Source organism: Thamnophis elegans, chromosome 4, assembly GCF_009769535.1.
Source record: "Thamnophis elegans isolate rThaEle1 chromosome 4, rThaEle1.pri, whole genome shotgun sequence".
Classification (NCBI taxonomy): Eukaryota; Metazoa; Chordata; class Lepidosauria; order Squamata; family Colubridae; genus Thamnophis; species Thamnophis elegans.
The window spans coordinates 125,186,552-125,213,189 of NC_045544.1; the positions used below are offsets into that span (position 1 = coordinate 125,186,552).

The 26,638-nt window shown below is 37.6% G+C and overlaps 1 protein-coding gene across 5 annotated transcripts in view; it reads left to right on the forward strand.

The window, feature by feature from the left end:
- The window catches only part of GTF2I (general transcription factor IIi), a 67,338-nt gene that overhangs the window by 32,871 nt on the left and 7,829 nt on the right, over positions 1-26,638 (forward strand). For all 5 annotated transcript variants that reach the window (XM_032217153.1, XM_032217149.1, XM_032217150.1 and 2 more), the window contains 15 exons: positions 5,200-5,265; positions 8,149-8,332; positions 11,834-11,892; positions 13,755-13,826; positions 14,847-15,030; positions 16,080-16,138; positions 17,403-17,474; positions 18,341-18,524; positions 19,196-19,254; positions 20,480-20,581; positions 21,427-21,525; positions 21,900-21,965; positions 23,607-23,790; positions 25,015-25,073; positions 26,393-26,503. In XM_032217153.1, coding sequence (XP_032073044.1) covers positions 5,200-5,265; positions 8,149-8,332; positions 11,834-11,892; positions 13,755-13,826; positions 14,847-15,030; positions 16,080-16,138; positions 17,403-17,474; positions 18,341-18,524; positions 19,196-19,254; positions 20,480-20,581; positions 21,427-21,525; positions 21,900-21,965; positions 23,607-23,790; positions 25,015-25,073; positions 26,393-26,503 — 1,560 coding nt within the window. The remainder of the gene's footprint in view (positions 1-5,199; positions 5,266-8,148; positions 8,333-11,833; positions 11,893-13,754; positions 13,827-14,846; positions 15,031-16,079; positions 16,139-17,402; positions 17,475-18,340; positions 18,525-19,195; positions 19,255-20,479; positions 20,582-21,426; positions 21,526-21,899; positions 21,966-23,606; positions 23,791-25,014; positions 25,074-26,392; positions 26,504-26,638) is intronic.

Here is a 26,638-nt window from a genome sequence, read left to right on the forward strand (position 1 = left end):
GCCCAAAATTTCTATTGTTAAGTGAGATTTTTGTTAAGTAATTTTTGCCTCATTTTATGTCCTTTCTTGCCTCTGTTGTTAAGTGAATCACTGGAGTTAATGTTAGTAGCCTGGTTGTTAAGTGAATCTGACTTCCCCATTGTCTTTGCCTGTCACAAGGTCACAAAAGATGATCACAAGATCTTGAGACACAGCAGCAGTCATAAATATGAACCAGTTGCCAAGCTTCTGAATTTAGATCACATGAGCATGGAGATGCTGTAAAGGTTGTAACTGAAAAACAGTCATAAGTTACTTTTTTCAGAGCTGTTTTTAACTTTGAACAGTTACTAAAGGAATGGTTGTGAGTTTAAGACTACCTCTATAAGCAGAGTCACACAAGGCATAAATGTAATCTCAATTCCCGAGCTAAAGCAAGCATGAACCCATGTTGTGCAGTTGTGATATAGGAAGAGGCTAGAGATGAAATACGACTTAGTGACAATGACAAAGGGATTGTTTCAAATTGCACAAGAGAAGGCAATGGTAAATTAAGCTGTGTGGTAAAGCCAGAGTTACAGGAGGGAGAGGAAAAAGAGACAGCAGAGCTTGGAATGGGTCAGGAGAGAGCAAAGTCAGACCTTTCCTAGAAAGTCATAGAGTATATCTATAATTATTACATATAATTGCTTTAGAAATTTTATATTGAAAGAGTGGTACCTAATATTCAGTATGGATTTGGAAAAGACAGAGACATGAGACATTCCTGATTCATACTGGACTATTCAGAAAGCCAAAGAATAGCAAAAATAAGTCAGTATGTGCATTGTTTATAGAACGATCTTTACTTGTCAATCATAAAAAGCTGTGGAATCTGCTTAGAAAAATGAGAAGGGGTGGTAAGGTGAAGGCTCCACGAAAGCAGATCCAATACAAGAGATGATGCCCACGGAGAGGGAGCTGGTATGATTGTCAGGGAGAGGGCATGGGGGGCAGTGCAGGGAGGATGTGCGATGGAGGGTTGAGCAAGGTATGTTTGAGAGATGCCATGTATGTTAGGGAGGATGGGTGGAGGTACCTAATAGTGAGGGTGCTGCACAAGTGAGAGGGTGTGTGTAAGAGGCACTGTGTGGGCTGGGGAGAGTTTGTGGGGGTGATGAGTGCATTGGTCAGGGAAGGTGTGTAGGGCTGCAGAAGTTATAGGCATAAGTCCAGGGGTGGGGGGAGTCTTACGCCAACAATGTGTGACCTTCTCTGCTGGCTTCCCCATTGACTTTCTAGGAAAACTGGGAGGGAAGGTTGCAAATGGTGATCACATGATTGTTCAGCACTAAGCAGCTAGTCATAAATGTGAGTTCTAAGGATTGGTTGTAACTGTTCAATGCTCTTGCAACTTGGAATAGTTGCTGACTGAATAGCAATAGCACTTAGACTTATATACTTCACAGTGCTTTACAGCCCTCTCTAAGCAGTTTACAGAGTCATCCTATTGCCCCAAACAATCTGGCTTCTCATTTTACTTACCCACCTTGGAAGGATGGATGGCTGAGTTAACATTGAGCCTGGTGAGATTTGAACTGCCAAATTGCAGTCAGACGGCAGTCAGCAGAAGCCACTGCACCACTGTGAATGGTTTTTGGTTGAGGACTACCTGTAAACGTCTGCAAGATGATGCAAAATCTTGAGATAAGAAAAACATCGAAAGAGACTTTTGAAGAATGAAATCCAAAAAGAGTAGCTACAATATCAGATAGATGATGAGGATGAATTAGAAAAAGATGCTTCACTGGATCTATAAAAGAAACTGGCTGTGACTTCAAAATTTAAAAAAGAAATGTACAAATGAGAAACCAAAAAAGGGACCTGGATAATTCTTTCTGATTGGATTTACAAAAAAGGCTTGTTAAAGCCTCGAAGAACTCTTGATGAGACGAAGCAGAAATGAAGAGAAATCAAATCTTACAAGAATGGTTGAAATACTTTGAAGTTCTCTGACACATAAAATCTAAGATAGTCATACTGGCTATGGGGGAAAAGTATATATTTTGTAGAACTAAATTTATTGCCTAGACATATATTTTAAAGATTCAGAATGTTCATATGAAAGTAGATGTTACGATAGATGTAATCAAGCTCTTCATCAGGCTTCTTTGAATTTAAATATCGTGGAAAGTATGATAGAAGGAAGACAAGGAGGTAGTGATTTGAAGTCATGTACAAACCAGTAAGCTAGCCTTTTATAGAATGCATTAATGAGGCTGATAGTGTGGAATTAAGCTACCGTATATACTCAAGTATAAGCCGAGTTTTTCAGCCCACTTTTTGGGCTGAAAAAAGCCGCCTCGGCTTATACTCGAGTCAGTGAAAAATTTGCCCGAAATGGAGGAGAAAAAGGGGCGGGGCCATGCCGCTGGGTGACGCTCGTGAATGGCCCGGCGCCCCTGTGAGTTTCCCCTCCCTCTGTGTCAGTTTGCCGCGCAGCGCGCACCGCACCATCCCCCCTCCTCACGTTCTAATGTAATGCAGGGCTGTCTTACGATTCCCCTTCCTCCCCTTCCTGCATTAGGCCTCAAAAGATACGGTACCCAAACAAGTCTTTTTTTTTTATCCTGTTAGAAATGGATCCCAATACTTCTACCGGTAATCTTGGACCAAAAGAAAAACGCAGGTCATTCGAAGCTGGTTTCAAACTTAAGGTTGTGTCAAGAGCAGAAGAAAGCAATAACAGTATTGCAAGTAGGGAATTTTGTGTTGATGAAAAACAAGTGAGGGAATGGCGGAAAAAGAAAGCTGACTTGGAAAAGATTCCAAACGCAAAAAAAGCTCAACGTGGTTTAACAACTTCATATGGGGCTCTAGAGACTGAATTGCATAAATGGGTTATGGAGTGTCGTCAAAATGGTTACTGCGTAACACGCATGGGAATTCGCTTACGTGCCCTTCAAATGGCACAAGATGACAAATTAAAAGCACCAGGCATTGAAAAATTTGTTGCGTCAGCAGGATGGTGTACCCGCTTCATGAATAGGTTTGCCCTATGTTTGCGGCAAAGAACAAAGATTTCACAGAAGTTGCCAAAAGACCTTGATGAAAAAGTGATGTCATTCCATTCATTCATCATAAAACAAAGAAGGATCCATAACTATGATCTGGGAGATATTGGAAATATGGATGAAACACCTATGACCTTTGATCTTCCAAGCAACAGAACTGTGGCAAGTTTGGGAGACAAAACTATTTTTCTCGGAACCACAGGAAATGAAAAAAAACATTTCACAGTTGTTCTGTCATGTTTGGCTAATGGAACTAAGCTGCGGCCTGTCATTATTTTTAAAAGAAAGACCTTGCCTAAAAAGGTCAAATTCCCACCACGAATTACAGTGCGCGCACATATTAAAGGCTGGATGGATGAAGACGGAACAAAAAAATGGCTGGAAGAAATTTGGAAAGAACGACCAGGAGCAGCCTTAAAGAAAAAACCATCATTGCTAGTTTGGGATATGTTCAGAGCCCACACATCCGATGACATAAAAAAAATGGCAAAATCTTCTCAAGTTACTTTGGCCGTTATTCCAGGTGGGCTTACATCTGTATTGCAACCGCTAGATGTGTGTTTAAATAAACCTTTTAAAGACCGTGTGAGAAAGATGTGGCATGAATGGATGACAAAAGGTGGAAATCTGATGAAGCCCGACATAGAATTGATAGCAAAGTGGGTTCGTGATGCATGGGAAGAGATTCCGGAGGACATGGTGCAACATGCCTTCAAGAAATGTGGCATTAGTAATGCTATGGATGGCAGTGAAGACAGCGCTTTGTATGAGAACGACAGCTGTGATGGTGATGACTGCGAACTCAGTGATGATGACAATGTCTATGCTGATAACCTCACACCAGCTAATGCTGAAGCTCTGTTTGGACATACAGATGATGAGGAGGAATCCAGTTTTGAAGGATTTTAACTCTTGTGTTTTAGCTTGGTTGCTAAATGAACTAAGGTTTTTGTACTTTTAAAGTTATTGTTGATACCATATTGTTTTTATTGACCCTCTTTTCCACTTACAGAGCTAGTTTACTGTTTTTCTTTGAAATAAATATTCAAAAACATTATTGGTATCTATTTTTATTTTTGAAATTTACCGGTAGCTGCTGCATTTCCCACCCTAGGCTTATACTCGAGTCAATAACTTTCCAGTTTTTTGTGGTAAAATTAGGTGCCTCGGCTTATATTCGGGTCGGCCTATACTCGAGTATATACGGTAAGTGGTCTTGGGCTTATTTCATGTTTGTTATGTAATTAGGGATAGCCTTAATCCTGACATGGAGATGGATTGATTCTAAACCAAATCAGAATTTTATTTGGGCCTAACATTCAAAATACAATATATATTTTGTATATAAATACTTCCATAATTTAGAAGGTCTTCTTAACTTCAGTGGAAGTAAGCTACAGACTCACTAAAGAGAGATAATTTTTCTTTGTAAAAAACGTGATTGTTTATCTGGGAGATAATTAGATGGAGGGAGGGAGGGATGGATTGGTGGGTGGATGGATATTTATTTATTGCAGGCTTTACTGTCTATATTCACAAATTAGCAACTAGATAGAATTAATATTTAGAATGAAATAAGTTAAAAGGTTTGGTTTATCTTCTAAACCAGAGATGTCAAACTCAAGGCTGGCCTGCGGGCTCATGGGACTGCCCTGGAAACCACAATGGACTGGCCTGCAGTGCTTCTGCAAGTGAAAACAGAGCTCAGAAGGGCCATGCACGGCCTTCCCAGAGCTCTGTTTTTGCTGGCAGAGGGCTAGCAAAACAAACTAAAAACAAAACAAGGAGAAATGTTTCCACTTTTGCATTTGAGCATCCAAGAAGGGACAGGAAAGGAGAAAGGAAAAGAGGAAAGAAAAAGAAGGGAAGATGAGAAAAGAGCAAGGAAGGAAAAATAAGGAAAGAGGGAAGGAAGAAGAAAGAATGAAGAGGGAAGGAAAAAGAAAAGGAAGGAAGGAAGGAGATTATAAGAGAAAGGGAGTGTCTGAAGGAAGTGCTTCCTTAGCACTTGGCCACCCCAGGTACCTCTGACATGAGTGATGTCAAACTGGCCCTGTTCCCTCCATCCCCCCCCCCTTGGTCAAACACAACCTTGATGCAGCCCTCAATGAAATTGAGTTTGATACCCCTGCTCTAGAGCGCTAAAAGGTGCTTTTTTTCCTTTCAGAGAAATGGAATGCCCGAATTACAGACTTGAGAAAGCAAGTTGAAGAATTATTTGAAAGAAAATATGGTATGTGTCTTCTTCCCCCACTCCCCAGTTGTCCAGTTATATTTAAATACTTCTAATAACTTTTTAAAAGTTTGACTTCTTTATGCCATTGAGTCTTTTGGTGTATTGTTCTGCCATTGTCCAAGAGCTGTCAGTGCCAAAGAGTGCTTATAACTGATTGGTTCTGCAGACTTAGAGAGATTGCAATAGGTTTTAGTATTTTCTGCTTTACTGAAGGGCCTGCTGTTGGAAGTTCTGCAAGATAATTGTTTTTAGACTTGGCTTCCTAAGAATGCAAATCCTTTGCATGGAATTTAAATACGTTGCCAAGAAAAGCTGTAGCCAGGCACCTGGACAAAATAAAAACAGTATTAATATTGCATATTTTCCGGGAAATAATTTTTCTCCTGTACGGTTTGAAAAGGCATCTTTATGAGTTAATCTATACTGCTTGGAAGATAGGAATCTCGTGACAAGCTAAAGCTAGTGTTAATGATGGTACTCTTAATCTCCTCCTCCAATTCTGTTTCCCACTTTACCCAGTTTGTGCCTCAAAAAGTTTTCATATTCTACTGCAGCTCAATTCTGTTCATAATTTTATTTCTCTGACTTTTTTTTTTTTTTGCACACTTAAAAAAAATCTATGTTCTTTAGTTGTAGAGTATAGTAAAGAATACCAAGTATCAGATTAAGGCTGAAAAAAAGGATACTTTATCTAAGATACACTTCTGGAGCCAGACTGCTTTTTTCTTGGAAACTGGAAAATAATTATCCAGACAATAATTATCCAAGATTGCTGTTTCCAAGGAAGGCTTCTTCTGAATGGGATATGCAACTTAAATAACTAAATACAGTGAGACAACCCCTGGTATCAAAGAGTTCTGCCAGCTTTCTGAAACTGGTTACAAACCAATACATGCTAACTGCCCAAAAGAGCCAGGAAGAGCATGGATTTCCAGCTACTTTCCACTTCATCCAAATCTAACAAGCCGGAATGAATCCTAAATTCCTCCACACCCCACCTAGGAGACGGCATAGATTTTGACAAATTTAAGTATATATGGCAATCATTATCACATTGTATATTTAAGCATGAGCTTTTGTGCTCAAATCAAGTTCATTTTTAGTTTACTGGTGCTCCAGATGTAATTTCTGCCACATCATCTCCTGAAGACCCTTAATATAAACCAAGGCCTTCTTTCAGAAAGAGGTCATTTAGGATATGTCATGTCAAGCTGCCATTCTCCAAATGTTTTGGAGAATTACATTCTGGCTATCAACACGGTGAGCTCCAGTTGCTAGCTCCAAGTAGAATGCCAGCTCCAGCCTTTTAGTACTGCCAACACCACAAAACAAACACTATCTTAAAGTAAAAACAAAACAGGGAAAAATAACAAAACAATAAATTAACAAAATAGAAAATTCCTGGTGAGTTTCCACTCAGAGTCAAGTGTATCTGACATTTTGAAGATGTTGATGTGCAGTTTTTGTATTCTATGTCTGCAGCTGCCTAACATTTAAAAAGTTGAATTTAGAGGCAAAGGAAGGGGATGTGAAAAATGTATGAAAATACAACGTTTTTATATTGGCTGCATAAATGTCTTTTCGTTTGGGTAGACCTTATTTACTCCTAACCTATCTCCCCAATCACATATTGCATTGTTCAGCAGCATTTCCTGGCTCACAGATACTATTTCAGACTGTAGTACAATGGACCAGATGTGCCACATTCCTCAAATCCTAGAAGACCTCGCAGTATTTAAGACCAGCAAACATTTTGCTATTCTATTATTATTTTACTTTGGCTGCGATCACAGTATGAGGCTGATTTCTTTTTTGATAAAAGAGAACAATTGCTAGACTCAAAACATTAAAAGCCAGTTTTCCAGCAGTGGTAAAGCCACTGCACAATTCAAAGATTCTTGAAATTTTAGATGACCCCGAAATCACAAATTACCTGTCCTATTAATTTTGAATCTACAATTCTCCCTTGACAATTTTTGGATCAGTCCAATCTCTGTGCATTGGCAGAATCCGTTAGATATTGAGGATTCTGAAGTGAACTATATTACAGTGTCTTCTTTGCCTATGCAGAAGATTGGGAGACAAAGCTCTCTTATTTTGAGTCACCTTAAGAATAAGAACTGAAACTCCTTCTTTCTTCTCTCTTTTTACTTCCTGCCAAATGCAGGTGTTGCTCTGTTCAATGGGTTATTTGCTCCCACCTCCTCTCCCCCTGAGAAATGATGAGAATACAGAAAGAGGGAGACGTAAGATGGTCCTATTACATTTTTACATCCTGACTCTAGATGAAAACATCCTTTTGTAGGTGTGATCATCCAACTGCAGGCCTACAGAACATATTTGTGAATAGCAAGTAAACTCAACTTCTGGGTTAACATGGACATGGCATAGATTTATAGTTGAGGTTTGGTATCTGTGTGAACTAGTGTGATACTTCTGAATCAGAAAAATAAACAAATCAGAAAATAAAATACAAATTGGTCTGGGTCTGTACCATTTATAGCTTGATGAAATAGCTGCACTAGCAATCCAGATTTATGATCATTACTATAGCTGTAGAGGACCTGCGCTGAGAGATTACAATGTTAAACACATTAGAAAAAATAAAACTAGTTAATTCTGAATCATAGTTTGACTATGCTGTATGTGTTAAGAGCTCAAAACCAGGGTGCTAATATATTGTTAATGAAAATTACTATTAGTCATTGATGCTACTTGGCATCAGTTTCAGGTTTGGAACCTTGGGGGTCCCTTCCTTTATTTAAAATAGGGTCCATTGAAACATGTCATTATGTTGGTTACATTCAACATCCTTGGGAGCAAATAGTTTGGCATTCTTTATTTAAACTGTAATATAATTTTTCCTTATTTACATTAAAGCTGAAGCTATTAATGCAAAAGGGCCTGTATCTATCCCGTATCCACTCTTCCAATCTCATGTTGAAGATCTGTATGTGGAAGGATTACCAGAAGGAATTCCTTTTCGTAGACCCTCCACTTATGGGATCCCACGTCTGGAACGGATTTTACTGGCAAAGGAAAGGATCCGATTTGTGATTAAGAAGTAAGTTGGATTTAACTTTGTGGAGAAATACAGCAGCCTTTTCTTTTCCCCCAAAAGAATGGCTGAATTGTGGTGGTCTCCATCTCTCTTCACCTTCTGCAAGAACTAGAATCGAGTCAATCGCACACTGAAATGTACTTATAAATAGGGAGTATGCAAAATGAAAAAAAGAGTTCTGTTTCAATTTGGAACAAATCACTACTTTCTACATGTTCTGGGAAACCATTCTAGTTACCATTTGGCCAACATCATACCCAGAATGTTTTCACTGTTCTGAATTTTGGATAAAACATAAATGGATAGGGAAATAAAGGAAGCTGCCTATGTATTCCTCCCTCTCGCTTTCCTCTTTTTCAGCAAGTGCCAACATGTCATATCCCTCAAGCCTGCTCCCCCTTCACCCTAGAGTCTTCTTTTTCCTCCATCCCTTTTGCGGTTCCCATGTATGCATCAGTGCAACATACACTGCTGGCCTGATCTTCAATCTTCCCAGTACTTTCCCCTCCTTCAGTTGCCACTGGTGACTCATGGCAACATTACCCAACCCTCTCCACAGCACCATCTCATATTCCAGAATGCAGTCACTATTCATGCCAATCCAAAGCTTTTAGCTGAAGAAGCTTCTTGAATGAGAAGCAAAATGTCTTCAAAAAAAAAAACCTAGGAAATCCAGTTGCCTCTTGAAAAAACACATGTGGGAGAACCAGGACCCGGAGGACTGAGAATCTCCATAGATATTCACGCCAACATTCCCCTGTATCTGCATTGGAGGGAAGAGAAGATAGATGTTGAGAAAATTGAGGAGAGCAGTCTGTGGAATATTCCACACTGGATACTAGACATGATTGAAGGGAGGGAGAGAAGGTGTAGAAAGCATTGGGAAGATCAAGGCATAGGTGGGCTGATGTGATACACCATGCTGGGAGCTGCTGAGGGGAGAGAGGGAGTGACATGCTTCAGCCATTTCTCCCGTTTCCTCAACCACCAATCCTAATGTCCATAAGTTCCACCTCCCTTCTCCCTCCCATGCCCTCTCCTGATTAGAAACAAATTTGTACACAAACCAAAACATTTGAAACATATGTTTTACTTGAGGCACAAGTCATCTAAAAATAGCTGTCTCATGCTTGAACAGTTTTAGGCACAGATCATTTTGCTAATCTTTACCTTTAAAGTAAAGACAGACAGAAAAAGGAAACTTGCTTTTAAGAAATCTAGGACAGTTATGTTTGATCCTGAGCAGAAGCACAGGGAGGGGAGGGAGGGAGCCTGTTAGATAGCCAGAGGGAACTGAGTACAATTTGGACACTGAAAGCAGGTTTTGAATGATGGAGGAGATCCCGTGAACAAGATGAGCATAAGCACAAGGACATTTAACATGATTCTTAACACAACCACTTTGAATAGTAAACATTCAGAGAAAGGAGGAACTAAATGGAACTGTGTGCATGTGGTTTGGCTCAACTGTAACTATATCTGCTGATTATGCTGGAGTATTTTGAGTTTCAAAATTCCACGACTATGTGTTTGATTTGTTGATGGTTCTTAACATCCATTTAATGTCCCTATTGATAATATCAAATTATGCCATTTGCATCTTTGTTTGCCAGTGAGGAAACACTTTGACCATTTTGCCACAGTGGAGCCAGGGCACCCGATAGTGAGTATCTGCTCCTACACATCCTAGAGGCAGGACATAGTTTTCTCTTAATCCTTCCTCCCATGGGAGGGGAATAGTTCCTTTCCCCAGTTCTAGCCTTGCCTTGCTTTGGGGAATAAATCTATACAAAGGTTCTGACAGCTATCCACATGTTAACATAGATCATTGTTTCTAAACCTCAGCAACTTTAAGATAAATGGACTTACGCTGGCTTGGGAATTTGGGGAGTTGAAGTCCACACGTTTTAAAAGTTGTTGAGGTTGAATACTTAATAGAAAGTATTATAGATCCCCCCCCCTTTTCCCCCTTTACTTTCCCTTTTATTTTCCTTTGTTAAAAAGCCTAGTTAGCTCTCATGACTAACAACTCACAAATGGAAATTCCTATGTATGGACAGTAGAGAATTTATCTGATGACTGCAGCCAAAGAAGGGAAGAAAATATCTGCCAAATGCTCAGGGGTGAATAACTATAGACATCTTTTTAATGCTCTATGTCAGGGGTCCCCTATTTGGACCGGGCTGCACAAACAGCAGGTCAGCATGCACACAGCTTGACTTGCACAAGCGGTGGCCCAGGGTCTGTACATATGCACACACAACTCAACTTGTGCAAGTGCCATCCCACTGTTTGCACAGGTTGAGCTGCGTGCGTGCACGCTGGCCCGCCTCTCCCATGGCCTAACCCCCCTCCCCCCCCAGCCACTGCCCAGCTGCAAAGGTTGGGGATTGCTGCTCTATGTGTTGAAATTGAGAGTATATATAAAGCACTCCTGCTACATACTGAGGTATGATGTTTGGTCAAAGAAAAATACTTAGGTTATTGAATTGCAAACGGAACGTCTTTCTTCATAGAACATTTTTATTTGAAAGAATGACTGGCAAAACTATAATTATTCACCACTGAGCATTTGGCAGATATTTTCTCAAAATGTCAGTCTTTCAATCAGAATTGCTTTCAAATAGATAAACTGAAGAAGGCATGGTAGTTTTCTATGCTTAGGATGAATATAGTTAATTGCTAGAGCCAGAGAACAGAAGTCCAGGCAGAGACCGAAGTTAGCACTTTTGTGTTGAGACACCAGCACTTTTACTCCCCTGTATGTTCATGAGAGAACAAAAATGAAAAAGACAAATAATGTCTCAGTGTGATTGTGGAAATTGTTTTGACATTGGGAGCCCCTTGAAAGTGCCTTGGGGACTCCCCCAGGTGTCTGACCACACTATGAAAACCACTGTTCTATTGGATGCCCTGCCTTTGGAGGCAAACAGTCATTGGATTTACTGTGAAAGTTTGTAGTATGTAGCAGAGACAAGGCCTCCAGCTCATACCTAATAATTATGGCAGAAAAGGTTTCCCCCCCATCTATATCTGCCCCTCTATTCCTAATTTTCTCAAATATTTTATCTTTACGTCTTTTTCTGGTTTATTCTGAAACTGGGAAATAGCTTATCCTTTCCCACTGGAAAGTAGGATTAGAAGAAATCTAAGCCCTGCCTCCAAGATGTGTGGGAGAAGATGCCCACTACCAGATACCCTCTCTCTGCTTAGAAAATTAACCTTTATGGTAAGTTCAGTGTACCATCTTCTCAAGCCAAACTTGGTTTATCACATTCCTGCATAGTGTATTTTCCTGTTGAATGGTGTTCTTAATTTAGGTTTATAAATCTCTGCTATAATTTGGTCTTCTCACATTGTAAAACATATTCTTGTTTAATTTCTCTGTTCATGGAAATGAGTAGAGGTATATGACACATAAAACAATATTTGCTATGGGCTAAAGTTGGTAATCAGAGTGGAATGTTGATTGCTGAAATACATACTTTGTTTGAATGTTTGCAGGCATGAGTTGCTAAATTCAACACGAGAAGATTTACCATTAGACAAACCAGTTACAGGAGGTAAGTGTGTGCACCCTAGGTGTGGCTGCATTTGATGTAGATTTGTGAACAATTTTTGATGGAAATTGATGGTCAACCATTGACAATGTATCCATGGTTGTAAAAACCTGAGCTTAGAAGTCATCTAGAGAAGTCCATTGACACTTATTTTAATGGGTTGGTGTTTGTGGGGAGAGCTAGGCAAAGATCCTTTTTTACATTTTCAAGCCTTTAAATTTGCTTTAGGTCAATAATCATCAATTTTAGATTTGTAATTTTTTAAAAAAAATGTGTACCTTTTAAAGATTCTTCATAAAATGTTTTGAAAGTGTCATTAAAATATAGTAAACAAATTAAAACATTTCAGTAAATAAGTCATTGTAATAAAAATATAGATGCAAAACATTTGTAGTAGAAATTATCTATTAACAATTATATTATTTAAGGATACTTAGTTGAGCAGAAACAGTTATACAATCTGATTTATCTCTAGTGAATTGACCCTGCCCACCAAAAATCAGCCCAATTTAATTTCATTGCTTTGAAAGATCTATAACCTGCTTTTAGAGAACTTTTTGTAAATAAACATATATGAATTATTGTGCACAGTATCTTTTTACTCCCAGTATTTGCAATTAGTGAAATTGAAATTGTACCAACTAAAAAAATGGAGAACTTGGATCAGTGGTTTGAATAAGTTTAAGACTATGTTTGTATCAATCATGGGCATCTCTTCCTAACCAAAGTGCTGCAAAAATGACAACTTGTGTCATGTTACTATGATACGTGTACATATGCCAAGTTTGCAGTATATGTATGCATTCTCTTTTTTTCTCACATGTACATCCATACATACCAATATTAACATTTCTCCATGTACATTGAGGATACCTATGTGTTCTGACCTCCCTCGTTCCACACCAAGCACACTCCGAGCCAAAGATAAGTTATGGCATTTAATTAACAGACAGACAGGTCCTTGGCAGCAAACCGGTACAGACAAGATTGGGCAGCAATAAACACAGATAAGGCTTGGCAGCAATCCAGCCTGCCAAGCTCACAATAATGTCCTCCGATATTCAATCCTGCGTTGACTTCTGCAAAGAGGGGCGTGTGCACAAGTAGTCTTTTTATAGTGTCGAGAGAAGCCTAATGACCACCAGCTGAGTGCAATTACCTCCTGTAACTGCGCAACTGTTCCTTACGCCTATTAGCTCTTTGATACCGGGCATCCAGGAACAACTCACTGCTGGACTCAGACTCACTCTCCCTTGTCTCCTCCCCACTGGTCCAAGGCTCAGGTGCCTCCTGGTCGCCAACCAGCCTCTCTGCGCCCTGCTCGGAGTCGGAACCATGTCCAGGGTCCTCCACCTCCTCGAGAGCTGACTCATAGGGCCCCTCGCTGTTGGAGTCTGGTGGCAGCTCCAATGGCTCCTGCTGGGCCACAACACCTATGCTACTGATACGCTGTAAATATTAAAAGAACTGAAATGTAAATAGGCTTGTTTCCTGCTGAATTGGATATTTAGACTGTAATAGCTACTCTGAGATCAGAGGTGCATTTTCTGGTTGTCCTTTTGCCCTGGTTACCCTTATTTGGTCCTTGTCACGTGATTAGCTATCTGTCTGGTGCTTAGAAAAGCTGCAATATCTGCCCTTATTCGTTGTTTTGCCCCTTATTATAGTTGCACTATCCTTGATAGCTATTGCTTATAAATGCACTTATTAAAAGTATCTTCCTCTGGCCTTTTCCTCTACCAAAATTATTCATCCTTGAAGATGGAAAGCCTGGAAAAGTGAAATTAAATTTTCTGAGAAAATAAGGAATTGCCTTTGGAATATTAACTATTTTAGTAAAATCCTTATTTCACCATTGATTATAGTGAAAGAAGAATGGTATGCCAGAATTACAAAACTAAGGAAAATGGTAGATCAGTTATTCTGCAAAAAATTTGGTAAGTACACTTGATAACAATTCGTGGTGCATGTGTGTTTGTAACCTCTTTACAATACCTAAAAAAAAGTCTACCAGTTTGGGCATAACTCTTCTTTCTGTACTGGGATGCTAGTCTCTTATAATTATTTCTAAATAATTATGTGGATAGACAGCTACTTTGTCTACTTGGTTTTATGTACTATAAAGCATCCAGTCTTGGAATCAGGTGATGTCTAAATCTAATTATAATTACTGGTCAATTAATAATTTAAAAATTATAAATAAATATATTGCTTTTCAATGAGAATCCTGCCCTGTAAAAAAGAAAGGAAATAATTTTTATGAGAGAAGCAGTGTAAAAAAAAATAGCATCAAGTACAGTGGTACCTCAGTATTCAATTGCTTTAAAACTTGTCAAATTTGGTACTCAATGCAATTTGACACAAAAAATGTTCTCCCAGTACTCATTCCTTATTTGGTACTCAACACACTGCAAAAGGAAGTGGGGGACAGCAACAGAAGATGGACAGGAAATAGGTCATTCTGGGAAGGTTGCTGACATAGGAAAAGGGACAAATAGGAAATCCTTCCTGGTCGAAACAAAGGGTCATGTAGTTTGTTTGGTACTCGTCCTTTTTAGTACTTGCCGCCTGTTGGAAGCAATTAATGATAAAAGTACCAAGGTGCCACTATATCGTGTTTCCCCCAAAATAAGACAGGGTCTTATTTTTTTTACCACCGAAATAAGTGCTTGGACTTATTTTTGGGGAGGTCTTATTATTTTTGAGGTGCAGGAGTTGACGAGCGTGGTCACCTCATGGCTGGTGCTGTGTTGCAATATTTTCAGGAAGTGCTTATTTTAGCACATGCGCTCAAAAACCCAATTGGGCTTATTATCCAGGGAGGGCTTATTTTCGGGGAAACAGGGTATAGGTTCAATCCATTTCTGAGATGCTATTTTATAAATCAGGACATTTGTAGTTTAAGTCTTGTTCTTGCACGGAATCTGAGTGCCTTGTGTTGCTATGTTTTTTAATAGCTGAAGCCTTGGGAAGCACTGAACCAAAGGCCGTACCTTATCAGAAATTTGAAGCGCATCCCACTGATCTTTATGTGGAAGGTTTGCCAGAGAATATTCCATTTCGGAGTCCCTCTTGGTATGGAATCCCCCGGCTAGAGAAAATTCTTCAAGTGGGGAATAGGATAAAGTTTGTAATAAAAAAGTAAGACCAGTTTACCTTTGCATTTCAGTATGTTCTTATTACATTTGTAAGATAAAAAACAATCCAATTTTAAGCAATATAAAATATATTAAGGGACACAATGAATGCTTGGCTGTCCACAATATTCTCAGAAGTCTTCTCTGGAAGCAAAGTTCAAAAGTGTCAATACTTTTCTGATCTGGCCTCTTCAAAGCCCAACTTTGTATAGAGTATTTCAGTGAATAATGTTGCTTGATCTGTTTTGTTTGTTTGTAGTTACAGATGCATCACAGTATTTGAGTATCTCTACCAAGGGCTTTGGAAAGCACATCCAGTTTACTTTCTTCCGTTTTACATTCATCTTTAATGTCTTTAAGTTCATTCCACTATTCCTCTCTATCAATTATGTTTAGTACTTCAAAGTGTTTCCTAATGTTCTCTTTGAAAATGGTGGATATAAGACCAAGATCACATTAGAGAAACTGTTTGGCTTTTTCTTTCTTAGTTTAACTTGTGCAAGTTCCAAGTTGAGTCCTTTATGAACTGTTGCATATTTCAGGTCTTCCTGCAGATTCTTTTAATTTAAAATAAAGCAAGTCATCATATTGAAAGCATCAGAATTTACCTTTATTCCAGCCAAGTTATAGGCCTGGTGTATATCCCATAAATGTTTTTAGAAAATAAAATTTTATGTAGGTTTTGGCTTAGAAGATAAAAATGACATATTTCAGAGCTAAAAAACAACCCCCTATCTTCTTGATCTTCTGGTAAATACATGTGCATCCCTTGTGTAAAAGTTGGGGACTCCAGTTGAAAACCAGTCTATGAATTGTAACGTTGTAAAATTATCAAACAATTTTTTGGGTAGTCTTAATGATGAGTAAAACAAACAGGGTTTATATGTATTTAAAATTAATGAGTGGACTCTGTCCTATTTTGCATTTTGAGCTGCTATAATCTAATTGAGTTGTTTCAAAATAATTTTCATAATATATAATTCAGAAAACAGACCCAAAATATTTGAAAGATAAGTACCATAGAATCATTGTCTATATTTTTTTAAATTCTAGGCCAGAACTACTCACAGTCAGTTCCACAGAAGTTACTCAACCAAGAACAAACATGCCAGGTAAGATAAATGTTTCTTAAGATGATAGGAACACCTTTTCCCCCTTCGGGTAGAGGTGCCTTTCTTTTTTTTTTCTTCCCATTTTATATCTAGAGTATGGAACTCCATTTCTTTTCTTTCTGATACAGCTCGATATTCTCCTTTGTTTTTACTTACCCATTGTGATTTGAAAGGCAAGGGTTTGATAATGCTTACCATATAAAATTTGCAATCTTCCAAATGTTACAATTCCCAGTATCCCTCATCATTAGTCATGCCAGTTGGGAGCTACTTTGACTTATAAATTAAGTGAGATCTAGCAAGCCATAGATTCTCCTCCTCTACCATAGCTTCTTCAGCTCTGGCTCATTATTCTTGTAATTGGAAGCATGTTACTAACTGTTTCTGACTCTGTCTGTCACATTTATCATGGTGGGAAGAAAAATAAAAGTAGGACTAAACTCAGTTAGTAACCTCTTATGGGCTGAAGTGATAGCTGCTCTCATTTTATTCTTCAACTTAAAAAAGATAAGATTTAATGCAGATTCTAAGACCGGCTATTCATTATTTTTGATAGAATTTGAGAAGTAGCTTTAATTTTTAGTAATTACAATCCAGATTTTTAAAAGGAATAATTGATTCAATTAGCAATAGGAACTATTAAAATGTTTTGCCTAAATAAGTTTAAAATCTTGTGGTCATAAACCTATAGATGATCTTTCATTATTCAATACATTTTTATCATATAATCAAAGTTAGATTATTGAGTAGTTTAAGGTACTAAATCTGTATTTTGAAGATGAGCAAGTAAACGGTACAATTGCACTATCTCTGTTGTTGTAGCTAAAGATGAGACCTAAACACATATGAATATTTTAGCTTTGCTGAAAATATTGGACCATCCTGATAAAGTTAATTCAATCCATGTTATGGATATGTTGCTGCATATTTGGGATTAATTAGATGATTGGGTATAATCATAACTTAGACCTTAGCCTGAATTTTCAAGCACACTTATTATTGCTTTTTGTTCTCTGCAACAACAGCACCATCTAAAAAATTATTTTAAATTATAGTACTCCAAATGTGATTTGAATGACTGTCTGGCCCAATATAATTATAGATGGAAAAATAATATTTATGAAACAATAAAATCTAATAATCAGTAAATGAAAATTACTTTTTTGTAACTTAGCTTTGATGGAAATAGAATGTATATCTATTAAATATCATTGTATCTTACTAAAGTACAATCTATATCTTTTGTATTTTATTTTCATTCCAGTCAAAGAAGATTGGAATGTCAGAATCACAAAATTGAGGAAACAAGTAGAAGAAATATTTAATATGAAATTTGGTAGGTGAAACATTGTTTGTTTGCTAGGCAGTACTGATGTTTCACGTAAACACATAGAATAAAATATAAACTGTGTTCATAATTCTTGTGTTCTGATTAATTGCTTGTTTTTGGAAACGGTGTGAGTGAAACTGCACATACCAAAGTTTCTAGAATTTCTATAAAATAATGTTAAAGAATTATTTAATAAGAAATGTAGTATATAAAGAGTATTGTGTATTGCTGTATCTCTAGAACAATTGTGATGCCTTGCTTTGATCTTATTTTGGATATAGTTCACCATTAATCCCAGTAGACTTTTAAATATCTTGATTTGATTTTCACATGAAAAAAAGTAGGAAAAGACAGCAAATAATTGTATTTATTCAGGGAGATACAAATAGAGTAGTATAAGTGCTGAAATCCACTTGGAGAATTACGTCCTTATATCATCTTATTCTCTCTGAGGCAGTGGCAAGGAAAGTAGTCATGTTAGCAGAGAAGGAGATTCATCATTGTGTTGTCTTGCCATTCTAAAATGAAACTTACATTGGATTAATATCTGTGTAAGACATTCTGAAAAGACACTCTTGGGATTGGAATTGTCATTTCCTGCTTTAAAAGGATGACTAACCAGAACATATTTTTTATTGAGAGGTTCAGCAAAGTTTTTAAAAAGCCCTTTCATTTGATTAAAGGAAAGTTTTCCAGATTTTGTATACTTGGATTGGTATCATAACAAACAAAAACCTGAACTTAATTAACTATTAAGTAGCCTTTAGCAAGATTGAGAAAAATATCTGTGCCTTTGGTGGGTGAGTTTTATCTTTGAATGTCATTTCTATGGCAGGAGCTTGACCCAAATTAAGTTCTTGCCTCCTTTACAGCACAAGCTCTGGGTCTCAGTGAAGCAGTGAAAGTTCCTTATCCTGTCTTTGAGTCAAATCCTGATAATCTGTATGTAGAAGGTTTGCCTGAAGGGATCCCCTTTCGAAGCCCAACCTGGTTTGGAATCCCTCGCCTGGAAAGAATTGTGCGGGGCAGTGGAAAAATTAAATTCATTGTAAAGAAGTACGTGGATAGTTACTTTTTAATGAGTTTATATTTGGTTTTATTTCTTGGATTTCATTTTTATTGTGCTGTCTCTGGTAGGTTTCTTAATTTAACAAGACATCCGTTTAATTGTGATCTTAGCCCATGTTATCAATAGAGATACTTAATATGATTTTTAAATGATTTCCTGAATCTTTGAGACTAAGACACTTGGGGACATTAAAACTTGTATTTTGAATGAGGCGCAGATAGTATTTAGAAAGTTTTCCCTTTAGCATAACAGATGTCCAAAGCACTTTTGATTATTATCAATTATTCATTTCAAATATGTGAATAGGATTGAAAAACATAATACAATCATAAAGGATCAAGATTACCAATGGTTATGTTCTAATTTCACCAATTAGAATTAAATGAATTCTCAATTATCTGGCTCAGTTATCTAGCTCTGTCTGTGCTGGGGCAATGTGTACATTTCTGCTATTTAAAATGGGTACAGTAGGTGATGTTTACGAAGTTTAGACTAATTGCTTCTTAATCCTAACAAAAGAGGTCATTTCCTTCTAGTCCATTTTCCTTGCAAAATGTCCCCAAACATTATTCCCTACAATAACTCCATAGACAGATAACTTTTGTAACTTGAGTGATTGTGAGAATGCTTTAGTAAAAATAAACTGTCTGATTTGTAGGCCAGAGCTTGTTACCTCATTCTTGCCTCCAGAATTGGTTTGTAAAGTGAACACTTCAGGTAAGTGACTATGCAGCTGTAATACTACAGAATGGAAAAATCTGGTGTTGAAAGAGGATATAGGCATTTTAAAAATAAATGCAAAGAAAAGGCTTTCATTTTCTTAATATATTGCATCATTTGACTTTTGAAAGCAGTACCACTGAAATTTGTGGTGGCTGTTGAATCATATGTATTCTATTTAAATTCAGATTTTGGATTAGCATTGATTTGATGATGTTACCTAATTTCACAATGAAACATTTGCAAGAAAACAACCAAGCTTGAAGAGAACTCCATAGTTTGTATTAGTACTACTTCTTTCTGTGGGTTTAGGATGCTGGTTAACTGAGATGCATCCATTAAGGACGCTCCATGTTTTCCAAAGTGTGTCCTCCTTGTTCTAGTACAAGGATGTCAAATACAAGACATGCAGGCCGGATCTGGCCCGCAGTATGGCTTGATAGAGCCCATGGGGCCATCCTGGAAAATGTAAGAGTCCAGCCCATGTGGCTTTGGCCCAGTCTACCCAAAGCGAAGAGGAAACATGCCAGCAATTTGGGGAGTGATGTCAAGCTGGCCATGCCCACCCAGTTGGCCACGGCCAGTGTGTAGTGTCAAGCTGGTTACGCCCCCCCCCCAGTCAGCGCGTCCCCTCCCCTGAGGTCAAACATAGCCCTGATGCAGCCCTCAATGAAATTGAATTTGACATCCCTGTTCTATTAGAAAGATCGTTGGAATAAGATCAGCATTTTTTTTCTATGATCAAGAAAACAACCCAAATACAAAAGCTTATCAGGTTTTAATTGCTTATATAACAGATGGGAGTTTTAGCTTAGGAAAGAACCTTTCTTTTGTCAACATTTAGTGGCAAAATATAATTGGTTATATAAATTTAAAAAAGGTTATTTCTCTCCCCTCCCCCCAGTAGACTTAAAGAACCTTATTTTATTTAAGGCCCACTTGAATACTGCTTTGCTTCCATTCATCTCACTGCTATATCTTCCTATGTGCCCCTTGTCGAGGTCATCATAAAATGCAGCTTAATGGTAAACTCTTTGTTAGAAAAGACAAAAGCCATTTAGTTTTATACTGTGCAAAAAGAGGAATGTTTCTCCACCTTTAAATCTGCTGGCAGAAATTTAACATATTCATATTTTATTAATGATGTTAATGATGTTAACAGTTTTCATGTATAGCTTCCTAAATCATGCAAAAACTAATGGTTTTTAATGTATACAAATAGTAAACGTCTCTGTAGGCGCTCAGAGTCCCAGCAGCTCAAACTCTACACGAAGTCCTGTAAGCAACTCTAAAGTTCCAGAGATTGAAGTTACTGTAGATGAAGGTATGGAATTCGCCCAATTATTTCCCCTTAGGGGGATAAACGTTTGGGATTATGTAGGAAATAAGTCCACTTGGAAATTTTTATCAGAACACATCTTAAAATGACCTGGATGTTTTGTTTGAAAAAAAAACATTCTTAGAACCAGTGTTTTATGATAATCTTGGAGAATTTGAAATGATCCATTTCAAGTCTGAAACTTCATATTTTAAGTATCAAACATTCTGAATATTGCTGCTTAAAACAGATAATTTTGTTTTAACCTGGACTTAGAATTCATAGAATGCACATTCTTTACTATAAATTTTGAAACTCAAAAGTTTGCTAAAAAATTGTCATGTTTTGTCTTCTCTTGGAGAGCAGTTTCTGAATCTTACCCTATCAAGAGAGTTTTCTATATAGTTCTTAATTTCCCCACATGTATATTGGATTAGTGCCTTACAGAAATATTTTTAAACTGGGAATTGTATTTCTGGATTCTTGGGCAGTGGCCTTTGGAGAAAGCCTTAAGAAAGGTTAAGGAACCAAAAGAGGTATGTTCTTTTCCCATCAAGCAATCGGTCAACTTGCATGAACAAAGCAGTTGATGGAGCATTGCAGTCTTAAAAGGAATTATTTAGATAGCTTTCTGTTTTTGCTTTTTAAATATATGCTTTATTATTCAATTGCAACTACTGTGAGAATAGTTCAGGGTAGATTGCCTCTTGTAATGTGTCTTTTACATTCTCAGATGAAGGAGTGCTATGCAGACTAGGTTTTTAGAAAAACACAGGAAATTTTGACTGCATATTCAGAATTGAAACTTAAAGCTAGTTCTAAAATGGAATATATTTATTATGTTTTAATAGGTCCTGCTAATAGGGTATCAACCTCAGATGTTAGAACTAATCCTCAAACCAATGGATCTAATACAGGCTTTAAGCCAAGAGGAAGAGAGTTTTCTTTTGGTAAGTTCATAAGGAAATTTTCTTTTATGTTAAATTAAGCTTCTTAATTTTGTTAATTAGAAGGTGGGATATTTACATGTCTACTAGGTTTTGCATTAACACATTCTATATATCTTCAACTATCCATTCTGGTTTGCAGCTCAGTAAATTAGATGTTGGTTGTTTCTTGGTAGTAAAAAACCTTTGACATTTCAAGGTTTGTAGCCAAAATATTAAATCAATGAGGGAACAACGCCAATAAACAGTGTAATTTTATTATATATTATGTGTTGTGGAATCTATCAGAAACTTGTTCTGAATAAATCCATCTGAGTAATAAGGGAAACAAAAATATAATAGGATTGAATGAAATAATTTCCATTATATTTTGACAGAGGCCTGGAATGCCAAGATTACTGATTTGAAACAGAAAGTTGAAAATCTTTTTAATGAAAAATGTGGTAAGGGCTTTTTATCTTATTAAATAATATGCTTAGCACTTTAGAAAAAATTATTAGGAAAATAACTAAATTCAGTAAAGCATCAACTGTGTATGTAATTGAATTCTCATTTTCTGAAATGTTTGGCTAAATAAAATGACTTACCGTATATACTCGAGTATAGGCCGACCCGAATATAAGCCGAGGCACCTAATTTTACCACAAAAAACTGGAAAAGTTATTGACTCGAGTATAAGCCTAGGGTGGGAAATGCAGCAGCTACCGGTAAATTTCAAAAATAAAAATAGATACCAATAATGTTTTTGAATATTTATTTCAAAGAAAAACAGTAAACTAGCGGTGTATTCAATGAAATACTTCACTCACCTCATGATGCTGATGTCCCGCTGTGATGATGATGTCCCGTGCAGCCGCGGGAGCGATGTCCCGCCTCCTATGACACACGGCACAGTGATTCCTATCATTGGATCACTGTACCAGAGGAGGTGGGACATCGCTATGTGGCTGCTTGCCATAACAAGGAGGAGGTGGGACATCGTTGCAGAGCGGCAGGAGGGGGAGGAAGGGGAATCGTAAGACAGCCCTGCATTACATTAGAACGTGAGGAGGGGGGATGGTGCGGTGCGCGTTGCGCGGCAAACTGACACAGAGGGAGGGGAAACTCACAGGGGCACTGGGCCATTCACGAGTGTCACCCAGCGGCATGGCCCCGCCCCTTTTTCTCCTCCATTTCGGGCAAATTTTTCACTGACTCGAGTATAAGCCGAGGCGGCTTTTTTCAGCCCAAAAAGTGGGCTGAAAAACTAGGCTTATACTCGAGTATATACAGTAATGATATAGAAAATAAAATTGAACAAGCTCCAAATGTTCCCTGTGAAAGGAGTTCTCTATTGCTAAGAATGTTCTCTTATTCCATCTAGTCTAACCATACAGTGGTTAAATACATTCATAATTCTGCATCCTGATTCTCAAAGAATTAAATATGTATTTGGCTATGTCACTTCACATTGCAGATAAGAACTCTCATTAGATAATACTCAGCAAATCGTTTATTTCCACTTATATTTACTACTTAAAACATTACTTTTTAAATTTTGTATTTGCTTAAATAAATAGAAGAAAAAAACAAAAATGATCAGAAAAAGGACAAAAGACCAAAGCATTATACTTAAAAGGCTCAGTCTTGAAACGGAGCCCATACACTGCAGCATGCATGCAGAAACACTACAACAGTTTGTGTTACAGCTTTAAAGCTTCCTAACTTTAGTGTGATATAAGGGTCCACTGACTATAATCCATACAGAAGATTAATTCCTTAATAACAGGCTAACATTCCAATCTTCTGAATTTTTTTTAAAGACATTGCCTATTGCTACAAATTGTGTTATTTCAGAATTATAGCTGCAGTTTTAAAAAGTAAATATATATTTACCTACATGCAATGTGCCTACCTTGAGATTGGAATAGAAATACTTCATGGTGGATGAATCATATCTTTAATTCAAGCATTATTATAATGCTCTTAGCTCAAACAAATTGCTTTATTCCTTGATTCACCCATTTTGGCTCAAACCTACCAAACAGATGTGAAAAACTTATTAAATGGAAAACAAATCACTCACACATATTTTTTTATTCCAGGGGAAGCTCTTGGACTGACAGAACCTGTTAAAGTTCCTTTTGCGCTTTTTGAATCTTATCCTGAAGATTTTTACGTTGAAGGCCTTCCTGAGGGAGTGCCATTCCGTCGCCCATCCACTTTTGGCATTCCAAGATTGGAAAAAATTCTCCGAAACAAAGCTAAGATAAAATTTATCATTAAAAAGTAAGCCAGATGTAATGCATAACATACAAATCGTCTTTCTACAAAAATTAAATAAAGATTAGATTCAGATTATTCAATTACAGATTCCTTAAACAGTTGTGTTTTAATATATGAAGGGTTGAACCTTAGGCCTTCCTTAAAAGAGCAGGGCTGTCCAAATAATCAGTTTCATAATATTGAATTATACTCCTCAAAAGAAGAAAGGATTCAAGTATGTGAACATTTACTTCCTTATTTTTTATTAGAAATAGTTGGCAGACTTACCTTTGGAAACATTGGAAAAGAACTTTATCACTGTCCAGACTACACATATGTGAGGAAACTGAATTATAGAATATGCCAAAATTCCTCTTAATGTGTGTGGCTATTTATTTATGGCATTAGATCAGCTGAAGATACATGGTAGTTTGAATAAACTCTCTGTTCATTTATAACTTCCCAAACAAGCTACATGTACTGCTATATGAACTTCCTGTGTTAATTAGTAAAATAAGAGACTTTAATTCTTTTGATTTCTCTATAAATGAATGCAGAATTATTCAAATTAATTAAATGTAAGAAGTCAAATATTATTAATAAGAGTCGTGGTGGCGTAGTGGTTTAATAGAATGCAGCATTGCAGGTTGCTTCTGCTAACTGCTGGGTGCCAGCAGTTCGATTCACTAAAATTTAGGCCTTATTTAGTGAAATCACATCGCATTTCTGAACCCAGCTAGGCTGAAAACCTGCTCACTGTTTTTCCATGTAACATTTATCCAGCCCTTCTGTAGTTGCCCAGAAGAATGAGGATGAAACAAAACCAGGCATTGAATGAGTAATCCACACTTTCATTCTGGGGTGATAGCAATAAATGAGCACCAGGAAACGGCTTTTAACTGGGAGGGTTTGGAGCTATATGAGCTGAAAGATCCTCAAAGCGTGACATTATAATGAAAGTCTCCTTTTAGGGTGCCCATAGAACAGCTGAAGTATTCCCTGAGTTTTGCTCTAATCTTTGGCTCAAGGGTTACCTGGCATTTCTGAGCTTCTGCAAATGGGACAGGGTTTGAAAAGGAAACAGGAATGATTGTGTTGAGGCAATAATTATCCTTGTTACCCTGTGATCAAATTTAATATTCTACCCCTGTGACGCTTATATTGAGCTGTTTGTAATTTCTTTCCCCCTGCTTGTTGATTTTAATTCTTTATTTTCTTATGCCAAATCTTAACTATGTTTCTCGGCAGGCCAGAAATGTTTGAGGCAGCAATTAAAGAAAATGCTACTGCTATTCCAAATCCTCAAAGTGAGTTTCACTTTTGCTTTGGCGGTAATTCTCTTGCATCAAAAGTTCACAGCTGTGTTGTTTCTTTCGGGAATTGGATGCTCTTAAAGAGGAACATAGATAAATCTGCAGTTTTTGGAAGAGTCCCTAGAATTTGCTAGAGACTTTGGGCCAATCTATTTCCAAACCCAGGTAGTGCTTAAGTTACAATGGTAATTGGGACCAGAATTTCTAAGCGACTGGTCAGAGCATGATGATAGGTGACTGCCTAATTTAGTAAGAACAGTCCAGCAGTCCCTATTCCATCATTAACCAAGGCAAGGAATCATCCCAATCTAAGCCTCTCCCAGTTTGGTCTCTCCCAACCATGACTCTTGGTAAAGTAAGGAACTGACTGCAACTCTTCCATCCACCTATCTCCCGCCATCTCTGCCAAGGTAGCTGGTGCCTGTATCTGGCCTTCTTCCCAAGGTCCCTTGTTATCTTGTCCAAATCGTATATAGTTTTCTCATGAAGCTTCGGGAGGCTGCATGTGATTTGGACAAGCCTGCATATGGTTTCATGAAGAAGGCTCGGTATGGCCAGCAGCTGCCTCTTGAAGATGGAAAGAAGAAGATGGCAAAGGTCAGCTGGGAGGCAGCAGGTCCAGCAGAGCCCAGGACCATAGAGATGGCACAATACAGAAGGAGTGCCCCGGCATTTTTAAATGCAAGTGGGCTGCCAAGCACTTGAATTTTAATTATGTGACTTCAAGACATAACTACCATTTGTTCAGGACTACTGTAACTTTGAATGCTAACTGAATGAATGGAGGTTAAATGAGGACTACTACTATATCATGTGAGAGGCCCCCAGATTTGATACTGAGCTCCCACAATAAAAATAATACATTCATTAAGTAATATCTCCATTTCCTGTCTATTATGGTGTTCTTTCCATGCAAAATTTCAGTAGACGAGCATGGGAGTGGGCACTGCACATCTGAGCCGACCAGTAACATTTCAACATCAGCTGTGGTTTGCTGACATTTTGCTTCACTAATTATTTATCCAGATCTCTAGCTGCTATTCTGTATGCTGGTCTGTATTTCCTTTCTAGTGGTTTTAAAATTCAAAAGCTGCAGATTTCCGCAGCACTTTCACCCTTTTGTAGTAGGAAACACTGATCCGGTTCTAGTTACAGCTGTCATCTTTCATCTATGTAATCTAACTCTTGCGTAGTCAGTTAGTGTCTCTGGTTTATTTGTTAACCTTTTCACTGTGCACTTTCATTATTAAAAATGGAATGGGGTTTGTTTGAGTGGTTTCAAGCTAATGTTTTGCCTCTGCATCTTTTCTAAGGAAGAACCAGCTTATGTAATACTGTGATAAATGCTGTAAGTGTGCCTGACCCAGTGGTGAACACAGCTGCTGGAGTAGAAGACCTTAACATCATTCAGGTGACAATACCAGGTACTCTGCCCACTTCCTATAACTGAGAGGTTTTAAAAACTGTTGAGTAGCACTAAAAAAAAAAGATAACAGCAATTAATAGTATTTAGAACATTACTTTCCTTTGGACATAAAATAGACTCTCATGTGCTTTAG